At 61.8% G+C, this 13,500-nt stretch overlaps 1 protein-coding gene across 2 annotated transcripts; it reads left to right on the top strand.

Annotated features, from left to right (window-relative positions):
• Positions 1–10: 10 nt before the first annotated feature.
• On the top strand, positions 11–13,414 carry PCSK7 (proprotein convertase subtilisin/kexin type 7). 2 transcript variants are annotated; one of them, XM_068994766.1, is made up of 16 exons: positions 11–75; positions 1,026–1,505; positions 1,920–2,054; positions 2,465–2,630; positions 3,479–3,569; positions 4,104–4,158; positions 5,237–5,375; positions 5,964–6,064; positions 7,987–8,154; positions 9,188–9,295; positions 10,184–10,286; positions 11,044–11,200; positions 11,309–11,403; positions 11,541–11,634; positions 11,902–12,019; positions 12,171–13,414. In XM_068994766.1, exons 2-16 carry the CDS (start codon positions 1,038–1,040, stop codon positions 12,573–12,575), a joined length of 2,403 nt encoding a protein of 800 aa, XP_068850867.1. In that variant the 5' UTR covers positions 11–75; positions 1,026–1,037; the 3' UTR covers positions 12,576–13,414. The 2 variants fall into 2 exon arrangements, with proteins under 2 accessions (XP_068850867.1, XP_068850869.1); XM_068994768.1 differs by lacking the exon at positions 11–75 and adding an exon at positions 622–919.
• Positions 13,415–13,500: the final 86 nt, after the last annotated feature.

The following is a 13,500-nucleotide window of genomic DNA, read 5'->3' as shown; positions in this document are numbered from 1 at the left end:
CGCCCCGCGCCCCGGCGGATGTGACGCCGCTGTCAGCGGCACCGGGGTTCCGGCGGCGGCGGCGGCTCATGCCCGGTGAGCGCTGCGGGGCGGCACCGGCGGGCGGCGGGGTCCGGGCGGCGGGACGCGCACCGGGGCGGGGGGCACCGGCCCCGCTGTCGCCGGCTTCCCGCGGGTCCAGGCGGGGGTGGCGGATGGCAGCGGGGGCGTTCTGCCCGTGGGTGACCTCCACAGTGTCCCTGATGCCGGTGCCCGGCGGAGGAGCACCGGGGCTGCCCCGGGGCGCTGCGCGGTGCCCTTGCCGGGGTGCATCAAGCGGCGCTTAAAGCCCGACTTTGAGGGAGAGAAACCTGCTCGGTGTCCAGTTCGGTGTCCAGCAGCAGCCGCAGCTGATGAGTTGTATCAGAGGCGAATGGACCGGATCGAGGGAGGACAAGGGCCAGGGGTGTCGAGCTCCGGGCACGTCCAAGGGAGCGGGATCTCGGGAGGTGTTCTCCCCGCTCTCCGCTGCCGTGGCGTACGGAAAGCGGGTTGAACCGGGGCTCGGTGGTGATTTCCACCCATGCCAGGGAAAAGCAGGTTCCTCCGGCCGTGGAGCAGGTGAGGAACAAGTTCGGTAGGGCTCCTGCAGAACAGGAACCGGCTCTCGGCTGCCCACGGAGCGTGGCGTCGCCCGTGGTGTTTGTTCCTGGGGAACTGCGCATCAAGAGTTTCTTATCAGTTTCTTATCAGAGGCGAGAGGGGGAAGTGGCTCCTCCTGCCAGCCCAGCGCGGTGTTCTCTGGCCCGGGGCTGCCACCCAGCAGGCAGAGCAGGGTTGGGATCGATCCCTGCCCAGCCTGGGTGTGCCTCCAGTTCTGAACGGCTGGGAAGGAGCCGCCTCGGCTGGGGTTTCCCGGGAAGGATCTGCTGTGCAGCGGGTTGGTGGCGAGCCGTGTGGGGCTCTGTGGGACCTTCAGGTGAGGCCGTGAGCACCGTGTCCCTCATCAGAAGGGGTTCTCACCAGTTTCACCTCTGCTGTTGCAGCCCGCCTGTCTGATGCCGCATTGGAGGCGGGGAGCGCCGCTATGGAGCACAGGGATGGAGGCCACGCTCTGCATCCACACGTGCCTTTGGCTGAGCGCTGCCTGGATCCCCCTGGCCTCGCCAGCCGGACCGGCCTGCGGCGGGCAGCGCGCTCCGGACACTGAAGGCCGCCACGGGAAGCTGACGTGGGCGGTCAGCTTGGATGCGCCCGAGGAGGAGCTGGAGCAGCGGGCAGAGGAGCTGGCCCGGACTGCGGGCCTGGTGAACATGGGCCGTGTCGGGGAGCTCAAGGGCCATTACCTCTTTGCCTACCAGCCCGACGGCCACGCGGTGACTGAACATGAAGCAATAAGGAGGTCGGTGGACACTTTGTTTGCACAGCACGACAGCGTGCGGTGGCACTCGGAACAGAAGCTGCTGAAGCGCTCCAAGCGCAGCCTGCACTTTAACGATCCCAAATACCCCCAGCAGTGGCATCTGGTGAGTGGTTTCCTGGCTCCTGCTATGCTTGAAGCCTCGGGCTGTTTGTGTGGCCATGGGCGAGCTGTCATGCGGGAAACAGAGCAGCCTCTTTCTGTTCTTTGGTGAGGAGGGAGCTCACTGAGAGCTCACCCTGCCTGCCACGTGCTCGCTGTGATAACGGGAGGAGGCAGCTCCCGCGGCTGGTTGTGCACGGGTGGCACTGGGGTGGGCAGAGGGGTTTGGCTGGAGCACACTGTGCCCTCCACGTCATGGCTCGAGCAACTGTTGCTCACTGTCAGCCTCAAACAACCTCCTCTGGCTGTCCTGTGACTCCTTCCCATGCTGGCCCCAGCCCCACATGTCACATCCAGTGCACCCAGGAGGTCCCCTCAGCGCTGACCCTCTCTCCTCGCTGTCCTTTCTGGTGTTTAGAACAACCGCAAGAGCCCCGGGAAGGACATCAACGTCACGGGCGTGTGGGAGCGGAACGTGACGGGGCGCGGGGTGACGGTGGTGGTGGTGGACGACGGCGTGGAGCACACCATCAAGGACATCCAGCCAAACTACGTGAGTGCCTGCACAGGCTGGAGGCCGGGCAGTGTGACAGGAGCGTGTGACAGCTCAGAGTCCAAGCTGTGCCGTCACCTTGGGCTCAGCCAGGGCGGAAAGTGCCAGCAGCAAATCTTTCCTGGGAGATTTTGTACCCGGGTTTCAGGGTTACCTGCCTTTGTGCTCCCTGTGGCAAGCAGCCAGCCTCCCTCTGACCCGCAGCAGTGCATGGAGCTGCCTTGGCTGGTTCCTTCCCCACGGCAGCAGATAGCAGTGTTGAGCTGCAGCCCTGTGTGGAAGCAGCTCAACACTCCAAGTTCCCATGGCTTCCAGCCTGTGTTTCAGCCTGTGCTCCATTCTCTTAACTCCTGCTTTTCCCAAATTGAGAAGAGCAGAGCCCCGAGTCCTGACTGTGGGTCTGTTTCCAGAGCCCAGAAGGCAGCTATGACTTGAACTCCAATGACCCTGACCCTATGCCTCACCCCGACGAGGAGAACGGGAACCACCACGGGACCCGCTGCGCCGGGGAGATCGCGGCTGTGCCAAACAACAGCTTCTGCACGGTGGGAGTCGCCTACGGGAGCCGCATCGCAGGTACGTGCAGGCCCCAGGCAATCCCAGCTTGCCTCACCCCCGGATCTGTGGGGCTGGGACACGGCTCCATGGGCTGGAGCGGCTCTGAGTCAGCGGTGCCGTGCTCGGGCTGGTTGGGCTGCTGCAGGGAGGGCCTGGCGCCTGCCTGAGCTCCTCTCCAGAGGAGCCAGCTCCTGACAGCTTTTCCAGAGTGTTCCTGGCCTCCCTGGCTGCCAAACTTTCAGCAGAGCAGCCACGCCATGCTGGCTGAGCCAGGCAGTTGTGCCACGACGTGCCCAGGCTGTGCCTGGAGGCACTGGGGCAGCAAATCTTGGCCAGTCCCTCTCACTGCCCTGGCCCCTGGTCTCCGTTCTGCCTTGTGGGATGGACAGGGGCGAAGGGCCGGTGCTGTGTCTCTCCCCTGCAAGGCCAGGGAATGTGTGCTGTGCCCCAGCTGTTTCCAGAGCTCCTGAGCTGCTCTGCAGAGGGGGGCAAGGTCTCTGTGCCCTGCAGGACGTGTCCCTGGCAGCGTGGGGACAGCCATGCTGGGACGTGGTTCTGTCCATACCTGGTCACACCACAGTCCCTGGGGTGCTGGGGGGGTCAGGACTTGCCCAGAGGCACAGCAGGCAGAGGCTCCCAGCTGGCAGAAGCAGAGATGAGCTCATGGTGTACCCACAGCACAGGGAACAGGAGCGTTTGCTCCGGATCCAGGCGGGACCTGGCGCTGCTTCAGGCCCCAGCCCTCCAAAGCTGGGCTGGCCTTGCAGGCTGAGCACAGCGGGGCAGCCTCGAGCCAGGAGTTTGTTTGCAGTTTGTGCAGCTCATGTGACCTGTGTTGGTCACGGTCCTTGTCCTCTGTCCCGCAGGCATCCGAGTGCTGGACGGGCCCCTCACGGACAGCATGGAGGCCATCGCCTTCAACAAGCACTATCAGATCAATGACATCTACAGCTGCAGGTGAGCCCCCAGGGGACCCTGAGCTGGCTCCCAGGGGACGGGGTCACAGCTCGTGGCTGAGTGCTCACACCAGCTCCCATCCTTCTGTGGCTCCAGTTAGCCCTGAGGCACCAAAATCCTGTTCTTGGAGAGCTGTCCCAGGCTCTGCACAGCGCCTGCAGTTGCGAGATCTCCCTCTGTGTGCTGCTGCAGCACATCCCCTGGGCTGGCTGTGCTGGAGGGAACACTGTGCCCCCCAGTGTGGTCAGGCAGCCCCAGCTGAGCCGTGTGACGGGGACTGGAATGTGTGAGAAGCCGCTTGTTAAATAAAAATCAAACATTTTGTCCGCTGGAATCTGACCCAGGGGCACAGTGCAAACACGACAGCAATATCCCAGCAGCGAGGGGCCATCCTGATGGGTGGGAAAGTGCAGTGCTCTGCGATCCCAGTCGTGGTGCTGGGAGCAGCTGGTGGCTGCTGGGAGCTCTCTGTAATGGCAGGAAGAGCTGCCTGTGACTCCTGGGGCTGTCACTTCACGGTGTCTCTCTTTGCAGCTGGGGTCCTGATGACGATGGGAAGACCGTGGACGGCCCGCATCAACTGGGAAAGGTAAAACCCAGCCCCAGCAGCCCTGGGGGAGCCTCCAGGCCTTGTGGCTCTTTGCCTGCCCATTCAGGCAGGGCGGGACGTTGCTGTGACACCGCGCACGTCTGTTTGTGTCTCTCGGTGCCAGCGGAGGTTTCCCTGTCACTGTGTGGTTGGGAGAGGCGACGCTGCGGCGGGAGGGCAGCGTTCAGGCAGGGCGGGATGAGCTTTCCAAGGAGAGGCTGGTTCCAGCAGGAAAAGGCTCTTTCGCAACCTGTGGTGTTGCGCTGACAACTTGTGCAAGCCACAGGATGCTCTCTGCTCAGGAGGCCGAGCTTTCCCAGTGCTCAGGGTGGTTCTCAAGGCAGGAGTGGTGCCTTTGGATACTGGGAGTAAATAAGCAGAATGGGATTGCAGTGGGACAGAGAGTCAGAGCTGAGGCTGCTCCTTCCCAGGCCATTAGGATTTTCTTACAGCTCCTGTGCTGCAGAACTGCTGCAAAGCACACCCAGCCTGCCTGTGCTGCAACGAGGGGTCACTGAGGGGCCCCAAAACCAGCAGTGGGGTGTGGTTCTGCTCCAGTGCTCCTCTGCTGTGCTTTTCCAACCACAACTCAGCAGTTCCTGCGCTCCTCGGAGCAGCGCTGACAGCCGAGCTGTCCGTTCACCATAACAAATGGTTTCCAATTCTGCAAGTTAATTTATTCCCTTCCTGCCTGCAGAGACAGCTGGAACAAGCTCCGGGACCCAGAGCACGGGCAGAGCTCGCTGTGCCACAGCAGAGCCAGGAGGGCAGAGCGTTCCTTCATCTGCCAGGGGAGGGAGAGCAGGGCGGTCACTTCCAACAGGGTTGTGTTCTTGCTCATCCCTCAGACATGTCCTTTCCCTGGGTGGGAATGATGTCTGAGCTGGAAAGGTGCTTTCAGGTGGGGCTGGTGTGTGGTGTGTCTCAGGAAAGGCAATGCCCCATGTCTGTGGGGCTGGGCACTCACACAGGGGCAGTGCTGGCAGATCACACGTGCTGGGCTGGCTGCTGTCAGAAACCACTGGGATCAGCCTGGAAGTACCCAGGAAGAGCCCCTCTGCCCTGTCCCTCTCCGCAGGCTGCCCTGCAGCACGGGGTGATCGCGGGTCGCCGGGGCTTCGGGAGCATCTTCGTGGTGGCCAGTGGCAACGGGGGCCAGCACAGTGACAACTGCAACTACGATGGATACGCCAACTCTATCTACACTGTCACGATAGGTGAGCCTGGCTCTTCTGTCTCCTCCCTTCCCAGCCTGGAGCAGTGAGGTCATCCCAAAAGCACACAGCCTGCCCAGCTGGGAGCTGGCTGGCTGGTGGGAACCTGTGGGAAAGTGTCTGAGAACGAGCATGGCAGTGTCTGGGGTGTGCTGGGCTTCAGCCCTCAAGCCTGCAGTTTGCTTCTGACCTACAGAGCAAGAGGAGGCCAGAGAAATTCCTGCCCGTGTCCAGGCCTCCCTCCCAGGGCTGTGACAGACACTGCCACGTTCAGGGAATGACCTGGAATGCAGCATTCCCATCATTTGTGTTGGAAGAGAAACATGTAATCCGCGTTCTCGAGAGCAGAAGCTGCTGAGGGGCAGATCTGTGTGATAATTAGCACAGTGAAGGATTATTTATCGTGGCTGCCCTTCCTGTAGATCTTCCATGTGGGAAAAACACAGGCTTGGTTCTGCTTTCCCTGCCCAGCTCCCAGCCCCTGGAAGAGCGCATCTGGCAGGAGAGGCTCTCAGGGCATCGACACCTTGACATTTCAGCAGCTGAAGCTAAGCAGGTTTCCGGCAGTCGATGCCTTTCTCGTTTCCCCAGGGGCCGTGGATGAGACGGGCTCCATGCCCTTCTACGCCGAGGAATGTGCCTCCATGCTGGCCGTGACCTTCAGCGGCGGGGACAAGATGATGAGGAGCATTGTGAGTACCTGTGTCCCCTGTGCTCCCCTGGCCACCCCGGGGACAGCCAGGACAACGCTCCGTCCCCTCCGATTCCCACGCAGTTCCTCTGAGCCAGGGCGTGGATGTGCCTTTTGCCCAGGCCCTGCACAAACAGAGGGAGGGTCCCGTTTCTCAGCCCTGTGGGAGCTGCCCCACTCCTGCCCAGGCAGCACCTCCCGCTCTGCTCCCAAGGGATGCTGGAGCACGGAGAGCAGGGAGAGCATCGGGCTCTTTGAGCCACTTGGCCCCAGCCTCTCCTCTGTTCTGGCACGTGGGCCTCTCCCAGTCGAATTTTTAAGAATATTTTTATCAGCTTTTCCTTTTTTTGCCAAAAAGCGAGTTCTTGTCAACAACACGTCCTTTCTGCCTGAGCCAAGCAGCCGGGGGCTGTTTCCCCCCTGCAGGCCTGACCCAGCCTGTCCCTCCCTTGGTGCCAGGCTGCCCCCACCCTGGGGTGTGACCCCTTCCTGTCCTGTGGGGTCAGCAGGGACCACACAGCCCACCCATCGCAGGGCAGCTGAGGGGAAATGTCACTGGCTCCCTGTTATTTGGGGTTGGATTGTCCGTGGCTTGGAGGATCTCCCACCAGGACAGGTACCAAAAGCACTTTCCTGTGGCTCCGTGCCTGCCACAGAGCAGCTGAATCCAGGCTTGTCAAACAGGGGGAACAGGGAGAGCCTGGGATCCTCAGCACCTGGCTGGGACTCAGCAAGCTCCTCCTGCAGCCCAGAGCCAGGGCAGGGATCTGTGCCCAGCCAGGGCATGGCACAATCTGCCACAGGGAGAGTAAAACCCAGAATGGAGCTGATTTTTCCTCTCAGAAATCACTGCAGTTGTCCCAGGCTGCTTTGGAAAGTACTGACACTGGGAAAAAAGGGAGCCAGCGAGGGCTCTGCTGCTTTCCATCAGGAGCTGCAGGCTCCTCGGTTGGTCTGGCTTCCCCCAGCCCGGTGTGAGTGCTTTGAAGGTCACAAATGCACGTTCACTTTAAACACCAGCCTTATGGGACACTAACAGGGGAGCTGGCACTCCCTGGGACAGCCAGGGTGAGATCCACACGTAGCCTGGGAATGGCATGTGCCACAGAGACAGCCTGTACCACGGTGGCTCCTTCAGGCAGCCCCTGCCTTGCTGAACCCCACACAGCCCTTTTTCAGGAGTACAGTCTGCTCCTGGACACCCTGGAGCTCGCTGCAGTGGTGCCAGAGTTAACTGCCCTGCAGCCATCTGCTCCAGCTTTTTTTTTTCTTTTACCAGACCATAAACTTTGTGTGGTTTCCTTAATGGGAAGAATTTAATACGGCTTCTGGCACTGGCTGTGCTTCCTACTGAAAGTTTGTGCTCTCGGGGCGCTCTGTGTGGGACACTCAGTGTCCCAGCGTGAGCTGGAGCCACTCACAGCTGGAAAAGTGGGATGGAGTCAAGCAAAAACACCACAAACCCTTTGGATTTTGGGCTTTCTCCCCGTGGGGAGCAGAGGGAGATGGATGCACTTGCTTTGCAGTGAGGTGCCATCATTCGTGAGCCGCCTGACTCCTCTCTGGAGGCTCTGTGTGCTCTGCACAGTCCCGTGTGGCCCCTCTGCGGTCTGGTTGTGACACTGTGATCAGCAGTGAAGGTGAGCAGGAACCCAAAATATCTGCCAGGAGTTTCCCACAAAGTTTCTTTGTGAGGGCTAGTTTGTCTCTCTCTCTCTCTCCAAAGGGAGCTGTCCCCATTCACTGCTTCCCTGGGATCACTGACCCTGCAGTGAGGCTGTGCCAGGACCCTTCCTGGCTGGCTGTGAGCAGGGACAGCTGTGTCACAGGCTGAGCTTGGGCTGGCGAGGGCACAGCTCGGGGTGCAGGCACCCCAGCACAGCGCAGTGGTCTGACAGAGGCCTGTCTCCTCTTCCTCGGCAGGTGACAACAGACTGGGACTTGCAGAAGGGCACGGGCTGCACGGAGGGTCACACGGGGACGTCGGCTGCAGCTCCCCTGGCCGCGGGAATGATCGCGCTGATGCTGCAGGTGCGGCCGTGCCTCACCTGGCGGGACGTGCAGCACGTCATTGTCTTCACTGCCACCAAGGTGAGCGGTGACCCTCCCTCCTCCCTCACAGCAGGGGTGCTGCAGGATGCCCGGGGCCCTGCAGTGCACATCCTTGTTTATGTCTGCTGCCCCTCCATAAATCTCTCGCTCGTCTGGCTCCCAGCACGGGGATTGTGCTTTCCCCTCACCCCGTGTTCCTTCCAGGAATGTGGCTGAGGCATTTTCCCCTGTCATGAAAATAAATGGGGTATTTGCCTCAGGAATGCCTCCATCTGCCAATGCAGGGGTCTTCCAGGGGCTCAGCAGGTTCCAGGGGCTCAGCAGGTTCCAGGGCTCAGCAGGTTCTGAGACTCAGCCCTGTGTGTGTGCAGTGGGGTTGGCCCAGCCCAGGGGCTGACACCTCTGCAGTGTCACCTCATGGTCCAGGCAGTGGGAAAGCAAGGAGCTCTGCCCTGCCCTGGCCTTTCCTGGGCTCTCCGGAGAACTGGGCTCCTGGAAACAGGCACAGCAGAGAGCTGGGCAGCAAACCCAGCCCTTCCCTTCACCCAGAGCAGGAGTGGGAACTGACTGGAGGGATGGGGCTTCTTCCACACCCCTCTGGGGAGTGGGAGTCTGTGTCCAGCTGATGCTGTGCTCACTTTGGCATGGGACAGTGTTTTCCATAACTTCCAAGCCAGTGTTGCCAGAGCACTACAACCCAGTAAGTGATGGGACCCAGATCTGTCCTGCTCCAGCTCTTGTTGATTTAAAGGACTCCATTCCTTCTCTCCAAGGCTTCTGCCATCCCACAGGCAGTGGTTTGGGCAGCAGGGAGCAGCTGGGATGTTTCAGAGCAGAGGCATTTGTGCCCTTTCATGCTGCTCCATGTCCTTTCTGAGGAGCTGGGAAGCCACTTTGTCCTGGGATTTGTTTCAAAGATCAACCTGTTCCTTTCTAATAAGGCCATGTGGGTTTGCTTCCCCACCACTGTGGGATGTGATGTGTCTGGGTTTCCTTCCCTTCAGGCCTGGGGGTTCCAAGGTGCTGGTGTGCCCCCAGGTAACCAGAGCACCCTTTTGTGGTGTCTTTGCAGTACGAGGACCGCCGCGCCAAGTGGGACACCAACCAGGCGGGCTTCAGCCACAGCCACCAGCACGGCTTTGGCCTGCTCAATGCCTGGAGGCTGGTGAATGCTGCCAAGGTAATTCCCTGCCCTCCCACACCTGCCCTGTGGGCAGGCAGGGCAGCCCAGCCCCGTGGCGGGGACAGGTCCTGTCCTGGTGACGCTGTGGGGTGACACCGCTGCTGTTCAGGGCCAGCACTTTGGCCACCATCCTGCTGGCCCTGGCTCTGAGGCTGCTTTTGGTGTGAGGTCATGAGGCTCTCAGCAGTGCCTGAGAGCTGCCCCGAGCTGCTGCTCTCCAGCACTATATATAGCCATGGCAAGGGCCCTGATTCACAGCAATGGGAGCTTCGTCAGCAGCCCCAGCACCTTCCTCCCTCCACAGTGGCTGCAGGGAGGGTGTCCCGAGAAACAGCTCCGGGGGAGTGGTGTGGTCACAGCAGGCGGTGGCATCCCCATCTCTTCCTCTCTGGTCACACGGAGACCAGGGCACGTCCCTTTGGCACTGGGTCACAGCTCGTGTGTGGAGCTCTGCGCAGCGGTGCTGGGTCACTGCTGCTGCCAGCTGTGCCCCCAGGGTCACAGGGACTTCCAGGCTGCTCCCTCTTCCTGCAGGTATTTGGGTTCTGCTGTTCCCTGCCCCGCTGTGCCAGGGGTTGGAATGGAGCAGCCTCAAGTCACCACTCAAAGCCACTGTGATAAACCCAGGGCTAGGGAGTCCCAAATCTTGATCAGCCCTTCTGGCTCCCAGGCAGTGACTTTCCCTCCTTTCCTGGGCCTGTGGGCACTGCTCCCATCCCTGGGGTGTAACAGCAGCCCATGTGTCCCAGAGCAGCATCGGGAGAGGCCCCTTGGCCTGGCCCCGCATCCAGCACAGCAGCAGCTTGTGAGAGCAGTGGGAGATGGAGGGACGGGTGTGCAGGGAGGGTGCAATCCATGCTGAACCCTCTGTCTTTCCCCTGGCAGATCTGGGAGTCTGTGCCATACCTGGCCTCATACGTGGGCCCCGTGCTGAAGGAGGGCAGGAGCATCCCGTTGCTCCCACAGGAGCTGGAGGTGGCCTGGAACGGTAAGAGCAGGTGTGCCATGGAGAGCACGTGCTGTGCACGTCGGGGCCAGGGAGCCAGCCCTGCCCACTGGCGTGTGGCACAGCAGGGCAGGACCAGCCCTGGGCTGCAGGAGGCCAGGAAGGGGTTAAGTGCTGGGCTGCCTGGGCTTTTTCCGCTGCCCATCCCCAGGGGATCTGCCTGCTGCTGCTTAGATCCGCTCCCCACAGCCCCATCCCTGCCCTGGTGTGTTTGGGGAGCCAGGCCGGGCTCAGCAGCAGGGCCGGGCTGGGCAGCGGCCAGAGCCGCTCCGCTGGCTTTGACCATTTTAGGTAATGCTGCAGCTCCCGACTTGGCCAGGCCTGTCCGGAACAGCAGCGCTGCTCCGGCTGCTACCAGCGGGAAGGAGAGCTCGGCCCAGCCCTCCCCAGCCCCAGCAGGAGCGGCACTGCTGCCTCTGTGAGGTGCCCACGTCCCCCCTCAGCAGGGGCCGGCAGCACCCACCCGCCAGCAGCCAGCCCCAGGCTCACCCCGCTCCGGAGGGGCTGTGGTCAGCAGCTCGGGGGCTGTGAGCATTCGTGGAGCTGGGAGCAGTTCGGGATGGGACAGGGCAGCCTGGACACCTGGCTTCTGCTCCCAGTCCCATGCAGGGCAGCTGGGAAGAGGCACAGACAACATGCGTGTCCTGTTAAGTGGCACCACAGCCCAGTGGGGCTGGCTGGGAGTGGGGACTCCATCCCGAGGCCACCAGCCTTGACCAACTCCCCTTCCCTTTCCCAGTCACCCCTGCCGACCTGGAGCTCTCTGGCATGAGGACCCTGGAGCACGTGGCAGTCACCGTCACCATAACCCACCCCCGCCGTGGCAACCTGGAGATCCGGCTCTTCTGCCCCAGCGGGATGATGTCCCTGATCGGGACCACCCGGAGCATGGACTCGTAAGCACCGAGGGGACAGTGTGGAGGGCAGGACACCAGGGCCATGTCCAGCCTGGTGGCTCAGGCTCAGTGACCCCTCATGGGTTGTTTCCCCTCACCCCTTGGCAGGGACCCCAATGGCTTCTCTGACTGGACCTTCTCCACGGTGCGCTGCTGGGGAGAGGAGGCACAGGGCACCTACAGGCTGCTCATCAGGGACATCGGTGAGTCCTGCCTTCCAGGGGGCCCTCAGGGGTGGTGGAAGCTCTGTGCCATGTCCCAGGCACTGCCAGCCCATCACCTGGGCAGCAGCAGGTTGGCTCAGAGAGTTCCCCACTTCACCAACTTGCTTCCTCCCCAGGAGACGAGAGCCTGAGGCCTGGCACCTTGAAGCACTGGCAGCTGACCCTGTATGGCTCCTCGTGGTCCCCAGCAGAGATGAAGGAACGGCAGAGGTAGGACACCACATCCCCAGCTTGGTGGGGAGCCAGGAGAGGGAGGCTGAGGGGTTTATCCCGGCCTGTGGGTTGGAGCGGTGTTGCTGCCAGGTGGGTGTGTGGCAGGTGAGGCTGGGGCTGCCCTCACACCTCACAGGGCAGCCATGGGCTGCAGAACACGGCTCTGTGGGCGGAAGGAGACGCTCCAGACTCTTTGGGGGCATTTTGGAGCCTCCCTGGAGCCTCCCTACCCACGGGACCCTCACGGGGTGTCTCTGTCCCCAGGCTGCTGGAGGAAGCCATGAGTGGGCAGTACCTGAGCGGTGACTTCTCCCTGCCCTGTCCCCCAGGGCTGGACATCCCTGAGGAGCAGCGTTACACCATCACAGCCAACACCCTCAAGGTGAGCCTGCCTGCGGGCTGGGAACCCTGCATCCCCCAGGATGAGCTGGAAGAGCAGGACCCTGCTCAGGATTCTGTGCCTCTCTGCTGGGCAGTGGGCAGGGCCCTGAGGGGGTTGAGAGTTGTGTTTCTCAAGGGGTTTCCCTCTGCAGACCCTCCTGCTCCTGGGATGCTTTGCTGTGTTCTGGACTTTCTACTACATGCTGGAGGTTTGCCTGACGAGGAACGAGGTGGGGCTGGACCTGGCCTGCTCCAGCCCCACCAGCTGCAGGTGGTACCAGCAGGGCGGGAAGCACCGAGCCCTGGAGAGCGGCCTGGAGATGGAGTCGGTGCCGCTGTACCGGGAGAAGGACATGGAGGAGGCCGAGATGGAGTGTGAGCACCTGGAGCCTGCCCGGGACAGGGAGGAGGGGTCCTGGACCCCCACCCACCCCAAACTTTCCAGCAATGGCAGAGCTGGGAGCTTCCATGAGGCAGCCCCCACTGGAACGGGATTCCTGGGCCGGGAGGCATCGACTGAACTCCTCATGGAGGACAGGGAGCACCAGCCCTGCTGACTGACTGGGGCCGGGGCCCTCCCTCGGTACGACCCTCCTGGGCAGCACAGACTCATTGCTGAGCCCCCAGGGACCACTGCCACTGTGTCCTGTGGGAGGTGGTGTTGGAGGTGGCTGGGACACAAGGAGAGAGTGCTGGTACTGGAAAGGGAGCTTCCCTTCCCTCGCTCTGGGAAACAAAGCAAGCCTTAAACCCTTTCCCGACAGAGCCTGTCCTGCTGGACGCTCGGGGCTCCCCGTTTGTGCGGCGCCGCTCCCACAGACCTGGGCGGTTCCACACCGAGCCCCTTCCTGCCGCTGCAGCAGGGCCAACACATGTCACTTTGTCCCTGATTTCTGCAGAATGGGCCTGGAAAATGAGACCAGGCCCCGGCAGCCGCCTCTGCAGGCAGGGACCCCGCAGCACTGGCATTTTCCTGGGCTGGCAGCTGGCCCCTACCCACCAGTTATCCCAGTTTAGAAGCAGGGAGTTACTTCACTCATCTCCAACCAGTGCTTTTCCCTGCCCCCCATGCTCCAATCCTGCTGATTCCTCCTCTCCCGTGGGCACAGAGCAGCTGTGGGGTGGGGGAGGCAGGAACCAGCCTGTTTGGGGGGCAGGATGGGGCTGTCCCTGTGTCAGTGGGCACAGGAGCACCTCTGGTAGCAGGTAGGCCTGGTTTGGGCTGGGGAGGGGAGGTTGAGTTGCTCTAGCAGTGGCTCATCTGAGCAGGGTTGGCTTGTTCACATGTCTTTGGGTTCAGTGGTTTATTTTTTTAAAGCCGGGGTTTGTTTTTTAATCAGCGAAGCCCTTTTGTGTAGCTTTCCAAATAAAGCCTGAAAAACCCTCCTCTCCCCCATCCATCGCTCTTCTGCCCTCCCAAAGCTTCCTCACTGTGCAAAAATGCATCACGAAGCCCCTCCCAGCCCCGGGGCCGGGGGAGGG

Source organism: Aphelocoma coerulescens, chromosome 24 (genome assembly GCF_041296385.1).
Source record: "Aphelocoma coerulescens isolate FSJ_1873_10779 chromosome 24, UR_Acoe_1.0, whole genome shotgun sequence".
Classification (NCBI taxonomy): domain Eukaryota; kingdom Metazoa; phylum Chordata; class Aves; order Passeriformes; family Corvidae; genus Aphelocoma; species Aphelocoma coerulescens.
This window is presented reverse-complemented; position numbering and strand designations above follow the sequence as displayed.